Source organism: Sitophilus oryzae, unplaced genomic scaffold (genome assembly GCF_002938485.1).
Source record: "Sitophilus oryzae breed Bouriz unplaced genomic scaffold, Soryzae_2.0 scaffold_1625_pilon_pilon, whole genome shotgun sequence".
Taxonomy (NCBI): Eukaryota; Metazoa; Arthropoda; class Insecta; order Coleoptera; family Curculionidae; genus Sitophilus; species Sitophilus oryzae.
In genome coordinates this window covers 1878368-1905219 of record NW_022146309.1, presented here as the reverse complement: position 1 = coordinate 1905219, position 26852 = coordinate 1878368, and the positions used below count along the sequence as shown (strand labels likewise).

Here is a 26852-nt window from a genome sequence, read left to right as displayed (position 1 = left end):
CCCCTTTTTATCCTCTTGCCCCTATTTTTTATTTTCAAAGTTGCCAACCCTAGTTTAAGTGTTTTATCATTTTCTTCCAAGTGCTTTTAGTAATTTGAGATCGTTTGATGACTGATTTAGTTCTGATCCTGGAATTTTTTTGTATAAAACAGTGCCACCATCGTCGACTTTTTTCGTTAAATGCGAATAAGAATTTAACGTCGACAAAAACGTCGACAAATTTAAAACAAAGGACTTCTGTTGATTTTTTTCGATCCTAATCCAATTAAAAAACACAGTATACTTAAATTTATTAATTAATTTTTTTAAATATTGAATGGTATCGAATAATACTTTAATATATTTATCAATATTTTAAAGTATCGATAGTTTATATTCAATACAACCGATACCAAAATATCGATACTGCCTCAGTATCGCATAGCCCTATGAAGAATTTTGTGGGTTCGCCAAAGGCTCCACTGAAAATGGATAGCCGCGAGACAACGCCGTTCGACTGGGCAGGGACTCTACTCGAGGCTAAATCGCTCGGCTCGAGGCTATAATATGACGAAATTCCGCTTGAGGCTTGACTCGTCTCGTCCTCGTCTCGGCATATTAGTACGCCTTTTGGAAAGAATTTGCTATAGCCTCGTTTCATACTCGTTTCGGGTTTGTCTCGTACTTGCCTCGGCATATTTATACGCGGCTTAATAGAACTAAGAGAATATTATGAATGCAATTACGGAAATATAAACATTTTGAAGAACAGATATTTAAAAAGTTAAGCAATGAAGTGGATATCATAAATATATTAATTATGTAGAAATATTCTCGGTTTAACAGTACTAACTAGTTATAACAAATATTATACGATTTATAATCGATTACAACAGACAAAAATTGAATAAAAAACAAAAAATTACACTTACGTATAATTAGAACGACTAAGAGAAAGAAGTGTGTCTCATAAATATATAAATTATGTCTCATCCGAGGAGTGTCTCACTGCTGGAATTGGTTGGAATTACATGTAAATTCTCTTGGCAGTCGCTGGCAGTTATTGGCATCAGTCCACTATTACTATATGGCACACATTAATATATTAGGGATATACCGGGTACGTCTCAAAAGTGGCTCAATCCTATAACTTTTTTTATTTTTTCAGATATAAAAACGAGATTTGTTATGTTAGTATATGACATAAATTAAAATTGATTGTTGTATTCAATTCTTTTCGATCACTTCCTGTTTCGCTAGAAATGACTACAACTTTTGGTTTTTAAATGGCACCCTCTGTATATTTTTACTTGATTCGACAGAAAATGACACCCTGAATAGAATGACATATCATATGTCAACTTTTGACATTTTCGCTTGAAACAAAATTGTGCTTTAAATTTCAATCTAAAGTGCCATGACTGTGTTAAAAACACTAATTTTTAATCAAGAAGCCTTGGAAAAATAGATTTGATCGTCTAATGCTTTTAGTGTATTGTCCAGGCCGGATAAAAAATGCCCAAATCGTATTTTTAATCATATTTCAATTTTTAGCCTACCATACCAATAGGTATGGTAGGCTATTAAGATCGGCAAAAAAAGTTTTTTTAATTTCACTCAAAATGAGTTATTTGGGTCATAAATGACCTAAATACAAAATATTTTCATGGTGTCTGTCTGTAACACGATAACTCAAAAACCGCTAAACCGATTTTAACCAAATGTGGCACAAAAATACTGTGGCACCCGAGAATCTGGCCATTAGTTTTTGGTGAGGGTGGGGGGGTTGGTAAGGGGGTATGAGAGGGGGTTAAAAATTTAAAATAATCGTAACTCCAAAATTACAGTAGCTAGCGAAACGCGGTTTTCAATTTAAGATTAGGAATAATATTTGAAACAAAATTTGTAATAACATCAAGATCAGTCAAAGTCGCAGTTTTTGAGGTAAAAAAAATTGGAAAAATTCCTTTACTTTGAAACTAAAAGAACTGCCTACCAACTTTTTATTAACATATTTTAGTATGGGCGGCTATACGTGCCTCCCGGCGCCAATTTTTTCAAATAGGACGAGGGTGGCTCATTAGCATGTTTGGGAAAAGCATTTTTTTACGAATAATTTGGTACCACACACTCGGTATTTCGAGTTAAATTTTCGTTATGAATCGCATGTTGCAATTTCAAATTAACCATATCCGAAAATATCAAAAGTTGACATATGATATGTCATTCTATTCAGAGTGTTAATTTTTTATCGAATAAAGTATCAAAATACCGAGAGTGCCATTTAAAAACCAAAAGTTGTAGTCATTTTCGGTGAAACGGGAAGTGACCGAAAACAATTGAATACGCAACCAAACCAATCAATCCTAATTTATGTCGTATACTAACATACTAAATCTTTATTTTTTATATGAAAAAAATAAAACAGTTATAGAGGTGAGCCACTTTTGAGACGCTCCCGGTATTGTGGGAAATTTGTGGGCTATTTAGAAGTAAATAAAACTTGAATCGTTCTAAAAAATATTTCTATTGATAGTAACAAATGTTGTGGAATAAAATGCTGTTATTTATTCTGGTTTAAAGTTTGAATAGTCTTGTATCTGAATTTGGATAGTCCTGATCTTAGGATGATCTTCCCATTTCCCATCCCAAGTACGACAATAACGTTATACAAATTTAGCGCATTGTGTCATATATTATTAGCACATTCCATTAACCACTTTTTTGCATACTTTGCATAAAACCTTAAAAATATTATTCAAGATATGGTGAATAGTCTCAACATTATTATTTCAACATAATCCGTTTAACGTTATACAGGGTGTTTCAAAACAAATGAGAAAAACTTCAGGGGGTGATTCCTTGTTCAAAATAAAGGGTAGTTTGCGTCATAAACGTTGGGTCAAAAGTCAACCATTAGGGAGATATTGCGGTACAAAGATGGCGGAAAAATAATGTTTTTATTTTTTATCTTGAAAACGAAAAGAGATAGACTAATAAAATTTTATGGAAGCATTACTGTTATGAAAACACACTTTCTGGTAATTTTTTCACTTTTTTAAAATGAGTGGAAGGGGTTGAAATAAACTACTTATCATTCTTGTTAACGAAATTTAAAGAAAAATCTTATCAAACACATGCAAAAAAATTAATTTGGATAGTTTAGTTTGTTTAGAAACTTTTTTATCTCTTGTATTTTTTTGAAAAAACTCACCGATTTGAAATTAAAAAAAAATGTGAAGCATTACATGTCAGGACAAAAAACATTTTCTGATAAAGAATCTAGTGGGCTGCTGTAATTTTTTTAGGAAAAAATCTAATCGGCCGCTGTTACTTTTTAGGATGTTCCTAATATTATTTTATTTGACATTACTCTACTGCAATACGTTATTATCTAGATGATTATTCTTATCGTTATTATCACTAGATTCTTTATCAGAAAATGTTTTTTGTCCTGACATGTAATGCTTTACATTTTATTTTTTAATTTCCAATCGGTGAGTTTTATCGAAAAAACACAAGAGGTAAAAAAGTTTCTAAACCAACTAAACTATCCAAATTAAAGCATTTGCATGTGTTTGATAAGATTTTTCTTTAAATTTCGGTAACAAGAATGATAGGGGTAGTTTATTTCAACCCCTTCCACTCATTTTAAAAAAGTAAAAAAATTACCTGAAAGTGTGTTTTCATAACAGTAATGCTTCCATAAAATTTCATTAGTCTATCTCTTTTCGTTTTCAAGATAAAAAATAAAAACATTATTTTTCCGCCATCTTTGTACCGCGATATCTCCCTAATGGTTGACTTTTGACCCAACGTTTATAAAGCAAACTATCCTTTATTTTGAACAAGGAATCACCCCCTAAAGTTTTTCGCATTTTTTTTGAAACACCCTGTATATATTACGATATTATGATATGCATTAATGTATATATCTTCTTTTTATAGGTGGAACTTAGATTGGATAATAACAAAATATGCGGCGTCAACGGTTCTCCATTTAATAATATGCCAAGATTAAGAGTCCTAAGTTTAAAAAATAATCAGCTAATGTCTTTTCCTGAACGTGTGATTGAAAGAATACGTGGTAACATTGCTGTATTGGATATAGACGGTAATTGTACTATTAAACGTTATACGTTTCTTCACAGTTCTATTGTCAGCCATTCGAATTTCGTATTCATCAATACCGGGTGTTTTTCAAAAATGGCTCACCTCTTAACTTTTTTATTTTTTCATATAAAAAACGACATTTTGTATGTTGACATTTTGACACAATATGTTCCTGTCGTTTCTTTTTACACCGGAAACGACTAAACTTTTGATTTTTAAAAGATTTCCCAAGTATTTTTTTACTTTATTTGATAGAAAATTCTGAGTAGAATGTCATATCATGTCAACTTTTGACAGTTGCACTTAGAAAAATAGTATTTTAAATTTCAATCTAGAGTGCCATGACTGTGTAAAACCAGTAATTTATAATCAAAGATAACCTTTGAAAAATATGTTTTTCTTGACTATTCCTTGCCTGTTAAAAGGTGCCTAAATCGTATATTTAATCATAACTCAATTTTGTTTCAAATTGAAAGAGGGTGGCTCATTAGAATATTTGAAAAAGCATATTTTTACGGATTAATTTGATACCACATTCTTGGTATTTCGGGTCAAATTGTCGTTTTTAAAGACATTTCAAAATCTGACATATGATTATATCATTCTATTCAAAGTATCATTTTATAAAAATAGTAAAATAACATCAGGGTGGCCTCATTAGAATATTTGAAAAAAGCATATTTTTACGATTAATTTGATACCACATTCTTGGTATTTCGGGTCAAATTGTCGTTTTAAAGACATTTCAAAATCTGACATATGATTATATCATTCTATTCAAAGTATCATTTTATAAAAATAAAGTAAAAAATACCAACGGTACAATTTAAAAATTCAAAGTTGTAGTCATTTCAGGTGAAACAGGAAGGACCGAAAATATTTGAATATGTCAATCGTTCCGGATTTATTTCTTACAATAACATACCAAAGCTCGTTTTTTTTGCGCGAAAAAATAAAAATGTTATAGAGGTGTGACTCACAAGTGGCTCACCCCTATAACTTTTTTAATTTTTTCAGATAAAAAAAACGAGATTTGGTAGGTTAGTATATGACATAAATTAGAATTGATTGACGTATTCAATTGTTTTTGGTCACTTCCTGTTTCACGGGAAATGACCACAACTTTTGATTTTTAAATGGCACCCTCGGTATATTTCTACTTTATTCGATAGAAAATGACATTCTGAATAGAATGACATATCTATCTTTTGAAATTTTCGCTTAAAAATAAATCGTATTGTTACGTTTTTCGTCGGTTCCGTGTGGATAGAAAGTCACAATTTAATTAAACACCATTTATTTAACACTAATTAAAAAAAAACAATAACGATAAAATACTTATAGAACTATTTACAAACGATTTATAACTAAGAATTTATTTTGAATTTTAGCGCGTCAACTGCACTAGTCTATTTATAACTGCCCTCTGTAGGCCACAGCCGCCGGCTTTTATACCGACAGGTAAAGAACTCTAGAATAGTCCATAGATCGTTAGGTGCATAGAGAAGGTTTCGATTGTTCTCGTATGTACTACTCTATTCCAGTAGAACTCGATACTTCTCGAATCTTCGAATGAATCATTACGGTGTCTATGCGATGTTAAGGTCATCCGAGGGCGGGCCATATTGTTAGGTTAGGTCGAGTTCACACCGGTCCGCAACAGTATTTTAAATTTCAATCTAGAGTGGCTGTGTTAAAAACAGTAAATTTTCATCAAAGAGCCTTGGAAAAATAGTTTTGATTGTTTAATGTTTTTCGTGTCTTATCCTGGGCAGTTAAAAGATGCCCAAATCGCATTTTTAATCATATATCAATTTTTTCAATACGCAATAAATAATAATTTTTTGATACGCAAAAAACAAGGATCGCTCATTAGCATATTTGAAAAAGGCATTTTTTACGAACAATTTGGTACCACACACTCGGTATTTCGAGTCAAATTGTCGTTAGGAACCGCATGGTACAATTTCAAACAAACCATATGCAAAAATGTCAAAAGTTGACATATGATATGTCATTCTATTCAGAGTGTCATTTTCTATCGAATAAAGCAAAAAAAAATACCGAGGGTGTCATTTAAAAATCAAAAGTTGTAGTCATTTCCGGTTAAACAGGAAGTGACCAAAAACAATTGAATACGTAAATCAATCCTAATTTATGTCATATACTAACATACTAAATCTCGGTTTTTTATCTGAAAAAATAAAAAAGTTATAGGAGTGAGCCACTTTTGAGACGCACCCGGTATTCCCAAATTGGTAGTTAATATTATAGTAATTAAATTAACATAAATTCAAAAATAAAAAAAATCTTGTAGGTAACCCGTTAGCATGTGCTTGTAATACATTATGGCTACAAGCATGGCTTCGTGAAACAGGATCGGTAGGACCTAAATGTGGCGACGGTCCACTTCTCAGAGAACTTGATATACCAAGAGAAGAATGTTCAGAAGAAGAAAGGAATGTGGAACTGGTAGCACCTGGCTGCGAATCAGAATTGCTTTCCGCCCCAGGTTTATATGGAATATCTCAGGTAAATAGACTATACTATATTAAAATGCAAAGTTAGCTAAGGTTCACAAAAAAGAAACTAATTATCACGTTTCCTATTGAGATATTCATTTCAGTCTTTCTTACAAAATATTTGAACAATGGTAGGTTAGCTTAGCTTTTTTTGAAATTTCTTGTAAAGATTGTAATCAGAAATATGTTGAACAAACTTGAAGATCAATATTAACTAGATTTAAAGAACATTTAGCTCAGATAAGATATGGTAGACCCTTTGGTAGACCGGATAAATATTGCGTTGCTGAACATATTGTTGATAAAGAACATTGTATAGATCTTAATAATTTAAAATTAATTAAACAAGTCTCAAATTACAGGCAATTAGATGCATATGAAAGCATCAGAATTAATAAAAGTAAAGATAGTATGAAGAGAGACAACGGTCCAATTCCTTCAAGTTCTTTGTTCCTACTACTCCAGTGGCGGAAATCTAACTGTTACGTTCGGTGGGCTCTGACTCGGTTGGCCAGATCTTGCCACGCCCACTCGGTGCCTACTGTGAGCAAGTTTATAAACGCAAACAATCTACAATTTAGAACAACTACAATTTGTAGTTTAGTTTTAATCATCTGCTGATGATGCTAACGAACGCGCGTCCAGTGTAAAAGTAAAAGTGTTTTGGTGTATTGTGGTGATTAAGTTTTATTTTGCAGCGGAATTTTTCCTTATGGAAAAAATAAATACATTTTTCCTTATGGAGCCGCGCTCACATGCAATCAAATAGTCGGCCGATCGACTTCATCAGTATGTACTGTTTTTATTTTTGCAACTAAACAGTCGGCCGACTAAAAATTACAGATCAGCGCGTAGGCATATTCTATCAAATTTCCCTTCACAGTATCCATATTATTTAAAACCATAAGTCTGGGAATTCAAAGTATCTTGTTTTTCAAATTAATATTTTTTTTAGAAAGTATGCGATAATTAATTGTTTTGAGTAGTTTAATAGGAAGATTGCAAAAATTGTAAAATATGTATTTTGTAAAAAATGTCTATACCTATGTGGCGGATTCATCTATCCAAAAAAATCCTTTATGGGTTTTTCGCCACTGCACTGCAAGAAAAATCTACAAAATAAAATTGTTATTTTTGGTAAACACTTCTGCGTTAAACCTGAACGGACGCTGCTTGTCAGAAGTTGTGTTTACAGTTATAAAATATTGCCTAACAAAGAAAAAAATGCTTAACGTTTCGGAAAGTTCTTTCCGTCGTCGGAAGCAAAAAAATATAAAGAATCAAGAAAGAAACTATTTAAAATATTTAAATTGAACTATTCGAGAACACTTTACTTTTTAAAACAGATACGTCTACAAGAAATCGTTGACGTTCTGTTAAAATGACATTATATTAAGTTAAACTTCAATATTAACAATTACTACCTGATAACAATTACTTAATAAGGTAAAACCAAAAAGCCAACAAAAAAAATATTTTAAATAGTTTTTATCTTTATTCTTTGTATTTTTTTGCTTCCGACGACGGAAAGAGAAAACTTTCCGAAACGTTAAGCATTTTTCCTTTGTTAGGCAAATTTTTATAACTGTAAACACAACTTCTGACAAGCAGCGTCCGTTCAGGTTTAACGCCAGAAGTGTTTACCAAAAATAACTATTTTATTTTGTAGATTTTTCTTGCAGTGCAGTGGCGAAAAACCCATAAAGGATTTTTTTGGATATATATTTTTTAGCCAAATATATAAAAAAACTAATATACGTATAATGGAATCAGGTTTTCAAAAAGACAATTCGTTAAGTTTACCACATATGGATGTTTAAATGGCATGTGATGTGTGTATAATCTTTAGATATGGACACCGGTCACGTACTCTAATTTACGCGACATCTCACCTTTCAGATGTCGCATAAATTGGATGGAGTAAGTGATCGGTATCAAAGAACTCTGCGAATTTTTAATGCTATTTCCTTAGAAGGTAATAAAGTTCTCTTAGTTATGTTTTTAAAGGAAAACATAACAAATAGAACCTTATTACCTTATAAGGAAATTGCATTGAAAATTCGCAGAGTTTTGCGCGAACCATTAGTAGCTAAAATTTATGGGATTTTGGGATATAAAACCGCATGCTTTTCCCGATAGAAAAGAGTTATAATTAAACAGTTAAAAAGTTAGTTTCTCTAGTAAATAATAAAACTAGTGAGTGAAAAGTAAAAATTCCATGACAGTATTGACAGGTTTGAACGTTTGTAATTAGCGATGGAAACTATCGAATGAATTAGACTATCGAATGGTTACTGAATGAATGATTTCAACTATCGAATGGTTTTATTCGAATAAAATCATTCATTCATTTGTATACTAAAGCATATGTGACAACCTCGCCGTGCGACTAAATAGTTATCGTTGAGCCACGACTATCGAATGCTTTTGATAAATGAAATTTAGTATTCGTTTGATTTTTGTGTACGTCAGTGCATTATTAGTTCTTCCAAATTTTTATAACTTCACCTTATAAATACTGTGCTATTTTTGAGTTTATTAAAATATTTAAAATACTAAAATAGTAGTTTTTTTTAATTGACGATTGTGTGCGTGTGCAGGTGTCAAAATTTTTCCGAAAATTTGTGTGATTTTCCGTAGCCCGATCTTTCAATTATTTTATTTTATATGGTATATATGGTCTATTTTTTAATGGGAAATTTTGAGAAGTAGCAATTTTTAAGAGAGATGAGATGAACTTAGAATTAATTTTAAAAATACATATTTGTATTTTAGATGTTTTAATAATACGAATTAGTTGAACTTAATAATCATATTTAAGTAATGTGGTTAAGTAAATGGTTGAAAATTAAATTGAAAGTTTTACACGTGTCAATTTAAAAAAAAAGTTACAATGTTTGTTTTTTGTTTATGCTAATTCTCTTACATGTAGTTTTTTGCGAAGAAATATTTCATTTATTTTTTAAAGTAAATGCCAGTAAAAGTAAATATTATTTTTAAATAGTAATATAAAGTACCTAATATAAATAATTTTGATTTCTAATTTTATATATATATTTTCCTTCCATTACACTGCATGCTTAGAAAATTAATAAATGATTATATTTCATGATTTTAAAGTTTGTTGTTAATATAAAAAATTAGTTCTGTAATTATTATTATTTAATAAACCAACGTTGCCACAAGAAATTTAAAGACTATATTATTTTTAAATAGGATCTAATATAAATAATTTTGACATCTAATTTGTTGTTTATATTTTGCTACTACGTAAAAAAATGTTTATATTAAATTATTTTAAATTTTGTTGTTATAGGTATAACAAATTATTACTGTTATTATTATTTTTATTAAACCAATCTTTGCTTAAAAACATTAAAAATCATTTTCCTACATCCAAAATATTTTATTATCTAACCTAACAACAGAATATTAATAAAAAAAATGCAAAATATCTATACATACTATCGCTAACTAACTAAAGCCAAACAATAATATTCTTTGCTAATATCAACTAATACCAATATATGGCAACAGCGCCCTTCATAATGTATTTTCTGTGTAAATACTAGCACCTCAATAAAAAAAAATAATGTGTCCTTATCTTTATATGACTCCGCAAAAATCAAAGATGCCGGCTTCTTTCATAGCATTGCCACCGACCGCTGTCGGGTTTCTCGGAAAGAAACCTACGTCGCCGGGCGACAACTAAAATCCAGTTAATATTTTATTATAATCGATCCTGACGAATAAATGAATTTGATAAATGAATGAATTTTATAAATGAATGGTTTTTGCTACCGAATTACTAGAATACAGTATTTCAAGGCAGATGACGCATCTATTCATAATTTTTATTCGAATAGTTTTCAACGAATGTTTTTTTACTAGCTATCGAATTATTCGAATGAATTGCAACTATCGAATGTTTCGATAGTATTCATTCGATAGTTCCCACTACTATTTGTAATAGTATATTAAACAACGAGTTTTGAAAACGGCGTTTTGCACACGAATTCGACAGTTTGTTGGCTCGAGCCGCAGGCAAGAGCCACAAGTCGAACGAGTGTACAAAGAAGTTTTCGAACGAGTTTTTTACGCTATTTTTTCTACGACTACAAATTAGCAGCAGACTGACTCAGTTTTTGTCAGTTTTGTGGAATAATTTGCGATGTAATGATGACACTTTTCTGACGGCTGCGTTGCGTTTGGCGTTTCAGCTAAATATTGGAAGTTAAAAATGTTAAAATTGACACATGTTGTGTGCACTAAGAGTAAGCGTGCGCAAAGATTGCACACTACAAAATTTGCGCACGGTGTGTGAAAAACGTCACTTTCAGATTGACTTTAGCGTGCGTTTTTTAACGTTGTACATAGCAGTCGTAGAAAAAAAAATATTTTTATATGGAACTCAGTAAACTTGTAAAAAGTGAACTCTTGTGTTTTAAATAAAAATAGAAAGAACATATTCTATCTTATCAAACTTAAAAGAAAAATGTAGGAGTTTAAAATAAATTAATTCTCTGATATTCTGCGTTTTATTAATTAACTTGTGTTTAAAAATATTTTCTTTTATTTTTACTAAAAAGAATAAAAAAATTCTGTAAGCATCTCTCAGGACATGAAATAATTAAAAATAAATAAATCCCTTTCGATAGAAAAGCCAATATCTCTATTTAAAAATTCTCTTTCGAGATAAAATAAAACAGAACATCATTACTTTATACAGGGTCGCTGATATGTATGGGAACAAAAATTTAAATATAAAAGTTATAGGGTGTTTAAATGTTTATTAGCGAGTAATAAATGTAAGCACAGGGTCGGTCAGAAAGTTGTGACACATCAAAATTTAATTATTTGAAATGAAACCCCCTGTATATTATGCATGTTTCAATTCTTTCTTCCATTCTAAACAAAAATCAGAATACGCACAATGTCCCTCAAACCAACCGTTTCCGAGTTATTGACTTTTGAAAATATCACGAAAATATCAGTGACTGAGGTGGATGCTGCAGCGGAGGCGGCGTGCTAGTCGGGATTTGTTGAGGTGGCTCGTCTGAGGTAGACGGTGGAAGCTGAGATTGCGAAGACTGAGTCGGTGCTGGTTTGCGTGCTTGAGACTGCGTCTGGGCATTGTGATCATCTGCCGATGCGAGGTAGGCTGGCTTGAGATGATCCGTGGAGATAGTCTTCGGAGAACCATTGATGTCAATGATGTAGGAACGGTCGTCGATTCTTTCGATGACTCGGTGAGGTCCGGTGTAAGGAGGTTCTAAAGGTTTCCTGACGGCGTCTATGCGACGGAAAACGTGGTCACATGTTTTCAGGTCCTTGAAAACGAACGGGTGGTGTTTGGCGTGTCTGGCGGCTGGCACAGGACGGATAGCTCTGAATAAGCTACGCAGATCGCTTACAAAATCGCTTGGGCTGCTGTGAGAAACGTTTTGAGGTGCGATGAACTCGCCGGGAATGCGGAGAGACGATCCGAAAACCATTTCTGCTGGCGAAGCTTGAAGGTCTTCCTTGAAGGTTGTGCGGAGGCCTAAAAGAGCTGCGGGGAGCGCGCGAGTCCAGGGTGTCTCTGGAGAGCACTTGAGAGCTGCTTTTAGGGTGCGGTGCATGCGTTCCACCATGCCGTTTGCCTGTGGGTGATACGGAGTTGTGTGTATGTGCTTGGCTCCAACAAGTTGGCTGAGCTGGGCGAAAAGATCAGCTTCGAACTGACGTCCTTGGTCTGAGGTGATTGTCAGTGGTGTGCCGAAGGTAGCTATCCATCTGTCAATGAGAGCTCGAGCTATTGTGGGAGCTTTGGTGTCTGGAACTGGGACTGCTACGGGCCAACGGGTGTAGCGGTCGATGATTGTGAGGCAGTGTTCGAAACCTTCGGATAGTGTGAGCTTGATCAGGTCCACGTGTATGTGGTCAAAGCGAGCGTCTGGTGTGGTGAAGTTTCCGAGTTCGGCACGATTGTGACGATTCACTTTGGATTGCTGACAAGGAACGCACTGCTTGGCCCAGCGATACACGTCCTTGCGGAGACTTGGCCAGAAGTACTTCAGCGCCAGGCGCTTGGCTGTGGCTCGTCCGCTTGGGTGTGAGAGCTGGTGAAAGCTGTCAAAGGCTTGTTGACGCAGGGCAACTGGGAGGTACGGTTTGATAGTGTTATTGGAACTGCAATAGACTATGCTGTGACCGTCGATGTTGCTGCGTTGTAGGTTTAACCGTGGATTGGCTAAAAGATGAGGAAGCTGCCTGTCAGAGGTTTGTTCTGTGCTGATTTTCTCGGAGGTCAGTGTGGCTGGCATAGAGATGGTTTCTATGCGCGAGAGAGCATCAGCAACAACATTCTTGTCCCCTGGTGTGTACTCAAACTTGGTGTCGAACTGCGCAACAAAATCCAACTGCCTGCATTGGCGAGGTGATGCCTTGTCAGATCGTTGCGCTAGCGCGAACGTGAGTGGACGATGGTCTGTGAAGATGGTGAAATGTCTTCCTTCCAGGATGCGCTGGAAGTGTTTGATGGCCGCGAAGACTGCCAGGAGTTCGCGGTCGTATGTTGAATAACGCTGCTCTGTTGGTGAAAGTTTCCTGGAGAAGAATCCTAGGGGGTTCCATGATCCATCAGAACGTTGTTGGTCGAGTGCTGCGCCGATAGCTGTGCTGGAAGCGTCCGTGCGTAGAGCTAACGGCTTGGTTTGCGAAAGGAAGGCAGAGGTCGTAGCTGATGCAATTCCCTTCTTGCAAGACTCGAAAGCGGCGTCGGCTTCAGGAGTCCAGTTGAGTGTCGATTTCTTGGCAGTGGAACCTTTTAACAGCTCGGTTAAAGGTGATTGTAACTCAGCGGCGTGCGGGATACAACGCCGGTAGTAGTTTACCATACCAAGGAATCTTCTGAGTTGTGTGGAGTCGTCGGGCTTTGGAAAATCTAGGATGGCTTGCGTCTTAGGCGCTGGAGGACGGAAACCCTCTTTAGACACCAAGTAGCCTGCGAAAATTACTTCTGGTAAAGCAATTTGACATTTAGACCAGTTTGGTTGAAGCCTGGCTTCACGCAGGATGGTCAGAAGTTGAGTGAGGTGATGTTGATGTTGATCGTGGTTGTCGGAGAAAACAAGTATGTCGTCCTGATACACACGAACGAAGTCCAGTTTTCTGAGGATGTGGTTCATGGTACGTTGCATCGTTTGCGCTGCGTTTTTGAGACCTAGTGGCATTCCTACGAATTCGAAAAGACCAAAAGGCGTGGTAACAGCGGTCTTCTTGATGTCTTCTGGTGCAACCGGTATCTGGTAGAAAGCTCGGTGGAGGTCGATGATCGAGAAAATCTGGCCTGGAGAGTCCTGCAGTAGGTCTTCTATGATCGGTAGAGGATATCGATCAGGAAGTGTACAGGTGTTTAGCTGTCTGTAGTCTCCGGTGGCGCGCCAACCTCCTCCAGGTTTTGGAACCATGTGTAAGGGGCTGGCCCATTGGCTTGAAGATGGACGGATGACGCGTCGTTCCAGCAGGGAGTCAAATTCACGCTTGGCTGCTTCGAGGCGTTCCCCGATGAGGCGTCGCGGCCGTGAAAAGACTGGTGTGCTACTGGTGATGATCTGGTGGTGTACAGGTAGGTCTGGGACGAAAGCCATGTCTCCAGGGACAGCTGTTGTTTGAGAAAAACTCTCTATGAGATTCTTGTACGTTTCACCGAGAATGCCTTCTGGATACGATGGTGCAGGTGTTGCGGGCACATTGACGGAGTGGATGTTGGGCGTGGGACCCAATGTGCAGACTGTGGAAAGACTGGTGAGACCGTCAAGTAAGCGGCGGCTGCGGAGGTCGACTAGCAAGCCGTGGTGCTTGAGAGCGTCGGCTCCGAGGATGGCCACTTGTACATCTGCGATGATGAAAGACCATTGGAATGGACGGCGTAGGCCTAGGTTCAGCGTGAGGCTTTGTGTTCCGAACGTGTGAATAGGCGTACCGTTGGCTGCTTGGAGAACCAAACTTTGCCTATGAAGTGGTCTAGCGATGGTCTTCTTTGGAATGATGGAAAGAACAGAACCAGAATCTACCAGGAATCGGATGGAACTGCTTCGGTCCATCACGTAGAGGCGGCATTCCGAGATGGTGCCGGCGGCTGTCGCCGCGTGCAACGCCGGCGCGTTCAGTTTCCCTGCGCGGATGCAGGTTGTGCCTCGAAGGTGCAAGGCTTCTTGCACCGCACGGCGAGAGTACCAAACTTGGTATGGTACCAACAGTGGCCTGTGTTGGAGTTGGGACCAGGTGTTGCTGAGCGTTCCCTGTTGTGCTGCTGTTGCTGGCGATTGCTGGACCGTCCCCTGTGAGGGTTGTCCTCTGATGAGCCTTGTGCAGCGTTGCGGGTGAGCGTGGTCAGCTGGTTGATAGCTAAGCGTAGTGCAGACAGCTCTTGGGCGATCCTGTCTTCTGTTTGAACTGGCACTGTGTTGCTTGGTGCTGTTGTGGACGGATTGTTGTTCCGGTGGGATGTGGCCATGACGGAAGGTCCCATGTCGTGAGCTTCGTCAGCCACTGCAGCGAGCTCCTCCAATGTTTGTCCTTTTATCAAGAGTAACATGCGGCGGGTGGGCTGTGGCAGGAGGTCGAGCCATTTCACTCTCAACACGTCGTCACTGACACGGGTTCCGGCCAAAGAACGCATGTGGCGGAGTAGTTGTGATGGTCTTTTGTCTCCAAGCTCCACGCCAGTGAGGAGCTTGTGGAGTTGCGCGTCGGGAGAGTCAGTCAGACGAGCTAGGATTGCTCCTTTGAGGGCTGTGTATCTGTCAACAAGTGGTGGGGTTCTGATTATATCAGAGACGTCTGATATAGTATCGTGGTCTAGGGTGGCTACGACCAGGTGATATTTTGTAATATCGCTCCGAACGTGGTGTACCTGGAACTGGCTTTCCACCTGGAAGAACCAGAGTTCCGGGCTTGTTCGCCAGAAAGGGTGGCAATTTGCACTGACCTATTGCGGTCACCTCTTGAGGAGAGCCGGGGACAGAGGCTGGCTGCGTGGTAGCTGGGATGTCCTCGAGTCCGGCCGGAGGATCTGGCGGAGAGTTCTCCATGCCTGATATGCGTTTCGGACAACTGTGGCGGCAGACGCCTGTGGCAGCTGTTGCTTGGTTCGGATGGCTCTGGCAGTTGGCGCCAGGGGTGGGATATGGCAGTTAGTACCTGTGGTAGCTAGGGCCAGTGGTGTTTACCAAAGAGGAAGAATTGGCATTTGACACTGTTGACATGAGCGTGGCCTTGGAAAACGACGCACGTGCACTCACCAATTTTTCTGAATCTTGCACTCGCTGGATGCGGAAACTGCACTCGCGAAGTCGCGGCGTCACCACTTTAGGAATAAAGGTGGCGGTAGTATTGCACTCGCGAGTTTGCGGGGTCACCACTTTAGGAATAAAGTGGCGGTAGCATTGCACTCGCGGGTTCGCGGGGTCACCAATTTGGAGATAACTAGGCGTGGTCGTATTGAAATGAGGCGCGTGTTCTAACAACTTTTATTTAACATTAATATAAATTGGACTGAAATTTAACAAAAACGAAGGAGCACAATCGGACTAACCGGCGGCCATCTTGACTAACTGACTGAGACTCTCTTCAGTGGCTTCGTTGACGGATGACAGCGCGGACTGTCGCTCGGTTCTTCTTTTCTCTGTAGACTTGGCCTTCATGACCGGCAAGAGAAAACTTCTCGAGGTTGGAGTAGCTGTTTGCGCCGTCGAACCTCCGGGCCTGATACCGTTGGAGGCGGCAATGGCTTGGACGCCACAGATTTAATTAATTTCGATGTGTTCGGTTTTATTTAACGATGCCATTCTGCGGAATTTGTGATACTTAATATTATTTGACATTAGTTTTCAAGTTAGCATTTATAGATGTATAAAATGAGATTATATCAAGTCTGGAAAATACAAAATTTTCGTTTAACATTTCATAATCAAAGCTTAATAATTCGGAAATGGTCGAATTTAGGTATATTATGTGTATTACGATTTATTATTGCTTAAAATTGGAGGAAGAATTGAAATATGCAATAATATACGGGGGGTTGCATTTAAAAAATAACTAAATTTTGATGTGCCACAACTTTATGACCGACCCTGTATACTTAAATTTACTACTAGCTACTAAACATTTAAAAACTTTTGCGTTTAACTTTTTGCGGTACCTTGTATATTTTACTTAATAATCGATCGTTCTCATACATATCAGCAATCCTGTATATAAAACCTGTAAAAATATAAAAAAGAAATAAAGTACTACAGGTATGTGTTCAAGTTATTACACTGGAACTGCGAACCTTGAAAGAAAGTTTTAACCTATGTAGCTTAGAAGAGGTTGCACTGTGAAAAAAAAAATTAATTAAACATTAGGCGGGACGCTAACACTGACAGTTGGCAACGCTATAGACGAAGCGTTTACTATATATTTCTTTCACAATATATGTATTATAAAAGACTTCTAAAATTATCAATCAATAAATAAAATACGATTTTACAATTGTTAAAAAAGAAATGAAAAAACATGACCATATTGCTCCACATGACAAATCTATTTTTTATTCCAGGTTTCTACTCAATGGATGAATTTAAGAAATAACAATAATTCAGGCAATAAAAATAATATCCCACCATTACCTGAAGAATCTGAATACTTTTATGATGACTACGTTGATTATCCTGATAATGGAACCGGTGCAAATGTTGTCGACTCAAATACGGCGAGAAATGTTGGTAAGTATAAACACCTGGTAGATAGGTTAAGAGACTTATTAAACACCACAATAAGTTCAATATCTTATACAGGTTGTTAACTGGACAGTTACTTATAGGGGAACAGAATGGCAACACTGCCTATTGAGAACGCATGCACTTATAGGGTTTTCTGCTGACTCGTCCCGTCGCGTCGCCGTCGTCTATCGACGAGCGGGCCGAGGTTGCAATATTTCAACCATAAAGCTCTTGCCGCGAGTAATGAACAAATTAACAACCTATATATAAACTAGCTGTTGTGGAAATGATCTTAAAGTCCTGTTTTTTATAAATTTGCCTGTAACTTTGATCATGTTTGTTTCGTTTCGCTATATTTAAGTACCATTGCTATCAAAAAACAGTAGTACACCAAAATATGATTTAATCTGCTGGTCTATAATAAAATTAAAAAAAAAAACTTGAAAAATTGCCCATTTTTGAAAGGTAGGTAAATTTTGTATACTTTTATTTCGCCACGTATACCTATCAATTATTACCAAATTCATGGTAACGCTTTGAATAAGAAGACTAAGGAAGGAGCATAATGCTATCCATGTATTCATGCATGGTGGGCGGAAAAAGCACTCTAGGGTGGGGATCCTTGACAGTTGTGTTTGACGATTCATTTGACACATTTGAATTTGATTTGAAATTTTGTGGATTTGTCAGTCTTTACGGAGCTTATTTTATGTTATTTATTACTTATTCTACTACTGATAGTTGTATAAAGGTAGTAAATCTAGATGGAAATTGTGGCAGAACTTAAATTAACAGTGACACTATCGCAATTTATCGAAAAAGACTCTAAAATAGTTGGTTGTGTAGCGTGCGGTAGATCTCGGCAAAAATTGAGTGAAATAATGGAACAACTTTGCGCTAGTAAGTGACTATATAATATACATACGTGTAGTAAACCGATCATTTATGAAATTCACTTAAATTAACTAAATTATATATTTTTCTTGCATTTTAGCTTTTATTTATTACTTGTCAAAGATTAGATGTCAAAAAATTTTAGATACGTTAATTTGACTTACCTGCTTCAGTAGCGTATCGGATGTTTGTGTTAATAAATACTTATTATAACTTATCTATTTTTATTAGAATTATATATTTTTATAACAATTTTAATAACTACCAACATTTATTCACAACGTAAAATAAAACAACAAATTATTGAGTCTACCCCACGTCTACCCTACATCATAGTTTAACATTTTTTAAATAAAATTAGAACGACACTGATAAACCGGAATTTAAGTCGGCCATATTTGAGGCCCATCGCGGTGTACCTAAGATTTTTGATATGCTCCTTCAAAGTAGTAACGCCTAAAAAGTTAGGTGGCATAATTGTATTGTTCGACGATATCCACTTCTCGATATCCTTATAGACCAGGAGTTCTATCTGGGACTACTACTAATTCTTGTACTACTTTTTTTTATCGCAATGGTACATATTCATTATACAGGGTGCCCAAATAGAACATCTACGTATTTTTAACCAAAGTAAGTTCATTAGACAATTTGCCACTATACAAAAGCGCTTCGTTTGTCCGTTAGAGGGCATGAAACCATAGACTAATGTCACGTACTAGAGATAGATTGGACACTGATATAAAACATATGGGTCCGTCATTTAGAGCCACCTAGTGATCCGGAAGAAACTAATGAAGAGTTTTGGCATAACATAATTTTAGCGTTCCGTTACTTATTAACGCTAATTAAAACGGTAACGTTATTCAAGCACAAAATTATTCCTTGTAAAATATAAAATAATAAATATAGACTTTTTTACTGCATTTTATGTTTTATTAGATCATTAGAAGTGTAACATAATTACAACAAAATTAAAATTATAAATACATACATTTTAAACACCAACAATAGATCACATATCGCCTATTTTTTTTTGATTTAACAACTAAATTATAATATAGTAAAAATATTATAGACTACTAATTAACTGTTACTAAAAATACTATATATTACCAACTATGTACTTACTTATTTATGATTAAACTATTTTTTTATTTGGTTTATAAATTATTATTTCTAAAATGTCAAAATGACTTTAATAAAAAAGTTTAGTATCTAACACGAAAATGATGATCGACTCTAAATATCAGAATGCACAAACTAATAAAAACACAAACTATAAACACAAATCACTGAAATCACCGAACTTTCCGATAAATCAGGAATATCTGAATTAATAATTATTTAAATAATGATCAAAATATTGATTTAAAAATAACTTGACGGATCACCAACATTTTGTCAACATGTCAACAAGACAAGAACTAGACCACAGACAATAGTCAACATAGGGACTGTCATGTCATCTTCATATATAAATTAGAAACCTGTACTTTAATGTGTTTTGCGCCGTCTGGCAATGCGGAAGAAACTAAATTTGGAGTTCTATAAAATTACCATTGAGTGTCTAGGGCATGCATGAAACTTTAAAAAAATCTAGGAAAAAATAAACACATTTTTAAGATATTTAAAGAACCGATATATTCCGATTTAAATCAGATTTTAGGTGCCTATGTTTTGCTAAGCGCTTTAAAATTTGACTACCATAAAAAAAGTACGGGAAAGGCGAAAACTACCCCTACCCCTTGATAGATTTTAGGAGAAGTATTTCCCAACTCCAACGACAACTGATTTTTTTTTTTCGTAAAACTATCCTTCTAGTACCTATTTATGACATTTTTTATCTCTTGTAGAAAAACGCCACATTACACACTTTTTGAGAAAACAATTTTTGGAGAATATTTTTTTTCAAAGAGGATTTACAAAATATATATAGGGAGTTCCAATATACCGTGAAGATAGAAATTGCATACAATTTGCCTCTATACAAAAGTGCTTTGTTTAGAGCGCATCAATCGAAAATAAACCCTAACGTTTATTAATTTAAAATTGAATGAATCTTATTATCAAAGATCATATGTGATCAGTGCCGGACTTAGATATCCAGGGCCCCTAGGCACTTGACATTTACGGCCCCCCATGTCATAGCCAATTTGGAGCTTATATATAAAAGTTGCGCGCCACTCATTGCATGCGGCCCCTAGGCTGGCTGGGCTCCTAGGCCCGGGCCTTGCAGGCCTAGGCGGAAATCCGGCCTTGTATGTGATAAGCGGTGGTGTTTTTTTTACAAGAGACAAGAAATGTAGTAAATACTAGGAGGACCATTTTAGGGGAAAAAATCGGTCGTCGGTGAAGTTGGAAAACATTTCTAGTAAAATTTATGTAAGGGTGGAGGTAGTTTTCACACTTCCCATAATTTTTTTTCAAAAGTGACTCACCTCTATAACTTTTTAGCCGACCATACCGACAGGTATGGTAGAGGCTATTCGGCAAAAAAAATTTAATTATTTAAATGAGTAATTTAATAAATTAATGATTATAATTACAAATTGTAATTTTTGGGGTGTCTGTCTGACTATTAGAGCTGTAATTTAACGATAATATCAAAACCAAGATACAGAGTGTCCCAAATAGGTAAAAAATATTATAGTTGTATTTTTTTTAAATAGAACACCCTGTATATTATTCTATTTTTTAGATTCATTAGTTTTTGGTGGGGGTGGGGGGTTGGTAAGGGGGTATGGGAGGGGGTTAAAAATTTTAAAAAATCGTAACTCCAAAATTCCAGTAGCTAGCGAAACGCGGTTTTCAATTTAAGATTAGGAATAATATTTGCAACAAAATTTGTAATAACATCAAAATCAGTCAAAGTCGCAGTTTTTGAGATAAAAAAAATATCAAGTATGGGCGGCTATACGCGCCTCCCGGCGCCAATTTTTTATTTTTCAGACAAAAAAAAATATTATTTTTTAAAGAGAATATCATTCTCTATCAAAGAAATTAACAAATATACCCAGGGTATAGTTTTTCTGAAGTCAATTGGAATAGGTTTGGGCTCTTCATTTCGGCACTGTCTTTGTCGGCGCCATTATCGGCATCGTCTGGACAAGTGGAAGTGTCTCAATTTTCAATTGATTTCAGAAATACGTTACCATTAAAAATCAAAAATTGTAATAATTTACGGTGAAATAGGAAAGTGAGCAATAAATAACGGTAAGCGAAACTAATTGAATACGATAATCAATCCTGATTTATGCCATAGACTAACAATGCCCAAAAAAAAAGTTATAGAGGTGAGCCACTTTTCCCAAACATCCGTTATTATAGATATGATTAATTTACCTATTTTTTGTTTAAGCTTCAAAGGCCAAGCAGATTATAAATGAAAAGGAAATTCCCAGAGAAGTAAGCAACTCTCCCAGCAGCAGTGGATTTACGTTTTTCGGACTCCCATTACCCAATTTTGGTCCATTATTTAAACAAGACATTAGAAACGATAATGCAATACCAATTCCCCCAATTAAAATAAATGATCGACTTGGCATCGTCAACAGGCAACAAGATATTATGAGTGAAATAGCTAGATTACAAAAGGCTCCTCCCAATTTACCTAGTTTGGAAACAGGTAATAGTGGGATAATACTACCTATATTACGTAATAAGTGTTGTAAAAACCATATTATTCACGAAAGGAAAAGTTGCGCAAAGTGCCCTAGTCACTGCGGGCTAGTATGCTTGCCGTATGTAATAAGCTATTTACCATGCAAAAATTAGCAAAATAATAAAATGAGAATACGAGTAATTAATAAATAATTAATCAATATAATTATTTTTGCTCTAAACTAAGGGAAAATCAGATTTGGCATCACCACACAGAACAGCGGTCGACACCGACGAAATTAAATCACGCGAAGAGTACGGATACAAAGAAAGCTGGTTATAAGCGCTTATTACCAGCGCCATTGGCGTTAATGACGATTGGGTGCCGAGGCCACCCCAGGTACTGCTGGGCACCCCCCAGAGAAATTTGGAAATTTGACTAATTATACCTCATGTAAATTAATAATAAACAAAATATTTTGACAAATATGGATATATGTAAAAAAAAAATAAAAAATAATCACAATACCAATAATAACAACTATACAGGGTTGTTCACCACATACGACACGGAGTATTGTAGCCAAATGATTAGATTTTTACAAATTGTAAGTTTTGGGTTCGTTGAAGGACTATAAGAGCTACAATTTAAAAATATTTTTACAAGATACAGAGTGTCCCAAATAAATAAAAAATATCAAAGTTGTATTTTTTTAAATGGAACACCCTGTATATTATTGCATTTTTAGTTTCTACGATTAAAATAAAGGTAAATTTGATTAAGGTTTAATACACTTAAACCTTAGCGTTTTTGAAAAAGTTGAATTTTGTAAAATTGCAGTATAAATTTTAAGGCTTCATTTCTCCGAGGGTATCAAAGTTTTTAATACTAAATATTTACTGAAGTTTATTTATTGATCAGTTATTGTGTTGCAATAACAAAAATTATACTACCTTATACAGAGTGTCTAAAAATGTATTTTAAATAATTACTAGCTTTAAACGGCAATAACTTGTTTAATTTAAATGGAATACCCGGTATATTTTATGAGAATTAGATGCACAATTTAATTGTCTATCAAATTGTATTATTCCACTTTTTACCTATCTCTTCAAGTTTTCGTAGAAAATGCATTTTCTTAAAATTTAGACCTCATTTATAAATATACCCATGGAATATTGACATTTTAGATTGTTTTTAAAACAACAAATGTACAAAATGTACAGGCTAGTAATATTATCGTTTTTAGTAAAACGATGATATTACTAGCCCATTTGTATGAAAAAGAAAACTATTTAAATCTTTATAAAAGAGTATACCATTAATTAAATATACCACCAGTATTTCCGCCCAAATACTAATTAATTATATACTTAATTGTGTTCGTTAATAAATTATTCTAAATAAATGTGGATTTGAATCAGAAATCAATATAATAATAAGTTATAAAAATGATCGTCTCTGTTATAAATAAGCATTTGTCAAAAAATTAAATATCATTTTTAAGGTATTAGTTTTTTTTACCACACTGTCTAATATAACACATAAATGATTCAGTTTTTTAGTATTTGGAGCAATTATTATTAACCAACGCAAACAGTCAATTAATGTAGTTTGAATACTGGAATCATATTAATTGGTCCTCTTTAACAAATATTTACACAGTTTTTTTTTTTAATGAAATAAACGAACTTATTGACAATATTAGTATCTGTTCTCTTTAAAAATTTGGTACATCTTTAAAAATAATCTAAAATGTCAGTATTCCATGGATATATTGATAAATGAGTTCTAAATTACAAGAAAATGCATTTTCTACGGAAGCTTGAAGAGATAGGTAAAAAATGGTATAATACAATTTGATAGACAATTAAATTGTGCATCTGATTCTCATAAAATATACAGAGTGTTCCGTTTAAATTAAACAAGTTATTGCCATTTAAAGCTAATAATTATTTAAAATAAATATTTAGACACTCTGTATTAGGTAGTAAAATTTTTATTATTGCAACACAATAACTGATCAATAAATAAACTTCAGTAAATATTTAGTATTAAAAACTTTGATACCCTCGGAGAAATGAAGCCTTAAATTTATTATACTGCATTTTTACAAAATTGAAAAATATTTCAAAAACGGTAGGGTTTAAGTATAATAAACCTTAATCAAATTTACCTTTATTTTAATCATAGAAACTAAAAATGCAATAATATACAGGGTGTTCCATTTAAAAAAATGCAACTTTGATATTTTTTATTTATTTGGGACACTCTGTATCTTGTAAAAATATTTTTAAATTGTAGCTCTAATAGTCCTTCAACGAACCCAAAACTTACAATTTGTAAAAATCTAATCGTTTAGCTACAATATTCCGTGCCGTATGTGGTGAACAACCCTGTATACTTACACACGTCTGTCTTTTTATTTATTTATTTTTACTTTCATAATTTTTGGGCATGTGCGTACACCGTTTTTTCCATATTATTAAATAAATTTGTAAACTCGAAGCCCAATTAAATCACAAGCAACATCATTTTGTTACATGCATTATCTATTACATTTGCAATATTTTGAAAAACAAATGAAAGAACTGTATATTTCTTTTCCTGGCCCCTTAAGTAATATTCCGATGAAATTATCGCCGGTAGTGCCAGTTACGACTGTTTTTATGAAACGCAAATTGTGCATGTGCAACTGTGTTCGTGCAAATGAACGAATCGTAGGAGTCGATTCAATATGAGAAATTGAATCGTGTGATTCGGTTCACTAAAAAGAATCGTAATGCCCATCACTACTATGCACAGTCATGGTCAGCCTCTGAGCAAAATTTTCAGCGGTTAATATTAGTTAGGCAAAGTCAGCGGTGTTTATATCGACTTTTCTATGTTTATATCCTTATCTGTATACAGGGTGTTTCAAAACAAATGCGAAAAACTTCAAGGGGTGATTCCTTGTTCAAAATAAAGGGTAGTTTGCTTCATAAACGTTGGGTCAAAAGTCAACCATTAGGGAGATATTGCGGTACAAAGATGGCGGAAAAATAATGTTTTTATTTTTTATCTTGAAAACGAAAAGAGATAGACTAATAAAATTTTATGGAAGCATTACTGTTATGAAAATACACTTTCTGGTAATTTTTTTACTTTTTTAAAATGAGCGGAAGGGGTTGAAATAAACTACCCCTATCATTCTTGTTAACAAAATTTAAAGAAACATCTTATCAATCACATGCAAAAAAATTAATTTGGATAGTTTAGTTTGTTTAGAAACTTTTTTATCTCTGGTATTTTTTTGATAAAACTCACCGATTTGAAATTAAAAAATAAAATGTAAAGCATTACATGTCAGGACAAAAAAAATTTTCTGATAAAGAATCTATGGGCTGCTGTAATTTTTTTAGGAAAAAATCTAGTCGGCCTCTGTTACTTTTTAGGATGTTCCTAATATTATTTTATTTGACATTACTCTACTGCAATACGTTATTATCTAGATGATTATTATTATCGTTATTATCACTAGATTCTTAATCTAAAAATGTTTTTTGTCCTGACATGTAATGCTTTACATTTTATTTTTTAATTTCTAATCGGTGAGCTTTATCAAAAAAACACAAGAGGTAAAAAAGTTACTAAACAAACTAAACTATCCAAATTAAAGCATTTGCATGTGTTTGATAAAATTTTTCTTTAAATTTCGTTAACAAGAATGATATGGGTAGTTTATTTCAACCCCTTCCACTCATTTTAAAAAAGTAAAAAAATTACCTGAAAGTGTGTTTTCATATCAGTAATGCTTCCATAAAATTTCATTAGTCTATCTCTTTTCGTTTTCAAGATAAAATATAAAAACATTATTTTTCCGCCATCTTTGTACCGCGATATCTCCCTAATGGTTGACTTTTGACCCAACGTTTATAAAGCAAACTACCCTTTATTTTGAACAAGGAATCACCCCCTAAAGTTTTTCGCATTTGTTTTGAAACACCCTGTATAGTCAACAAGTCAACTGTATGTAGAATATTATCATTTTCCATCAGAAGTATAATCAGCCATTGTAATATTTTTTTAAAAAATATTTAACCTAGGTGGGTTAAATATTTTTCCGTAATAACGGGAAGTCTCGCCACCTTAAAAATTATTTGTAGCTCTTGGTATAACATCCATATACAGAAGGTACGGCAATAATGCGGGCATCTGTCTAAAATCAAAAACTTAGTAATTTTGTTTAAGTCCAGACCTAAAGTATGTGTTAGGATGTATTTCAGGAAAACAATTTAACCTCTACAGGGTGACTCAAAAAGTGTGAGTGGATCAAGATAATTTTTCTTATATGGAACACCCTGTATATTATTACATTTTTGGCTTCCTTTCTGATCACTTTACATAATCTTAAGATATTTTTAAATAAGTTTTGATAGTTTCAGAGATATGAATAAATAAATAAAAAAAAATTTTTCAACTTTTTTTAAAATAATTATTATTAAAAATACAAGAACTGTCCTAAAATCAAAACTATATTAGCTGTTTAATTTAGATGGTCTGTACATACTTTGCTATATAAATATCGTAATCTTAACATACATCATACAGGGTGTTCAAAATTCTACGCCAAACTTTCTAAAATATATTTTTTTTTCGTTATTTTAAATGGAACATTCTGTATATTATTCTTTGAATAGATTGAGAATTAAAAAATGAACATGTTTTGTATTTAGAGTGTTTCAAAATTTTTAACGGCTTCGCAGATACTGGCGACATTATTATTTCATATCGTCCTATTGTTGCCAAAAGTCACTAACTAACATTTTTCCAAACAACCAAATTCAATCACTAACTATGTTTTGAAGCGGAGAATCGATTGCAAAAGTCATTAACTACGATTTCTGGCTATTTATGTTTTATTTTAATACCGAATAGTTACTATAACTATAACATCTTTATGCAATGCAATTCATCTTTAGACGCATTTTTCTCGGAAGTAATAAAAAGTAA

The 26852-nt window shown here is 34.5% G+C and overlaps 1 protein-coding gene across 5 annotated transcripts in view; it reads left to right on the top strand.

Annotated features, from left to right (window-relative positions):
- The window catches only part of LOC115880507 (protein artichoke), a 140955-nt gene that overhangs the window by 112513 nt on the left and 1590 nt on the right, over positions 1–26852 (top strand). For 4 of the 5 annotated variants that reach the window (XM_030897723.1, XM_030897725.1, XM_030897726.1 and 1 more), the window contains 4 exons: positions 3928–4093; positions 6410–6624; positions 17200–17365; positions 21618–21884. In XM_030897723.1, coding sequence (XP_030753583.1) covers positions 3928–4093; positions 6410–6624; positions 17200–17365; positions 21618–21884 — 814 coding nt within the window. The remainder of the gene's footprint in view (positions 1–3927; positions 4094–6409; positions 6625–17199; positions 17366–21617; positions 21885–26852) is intronic. The other variant, XM_030897724.1, reaches the window with a different exon arrangement.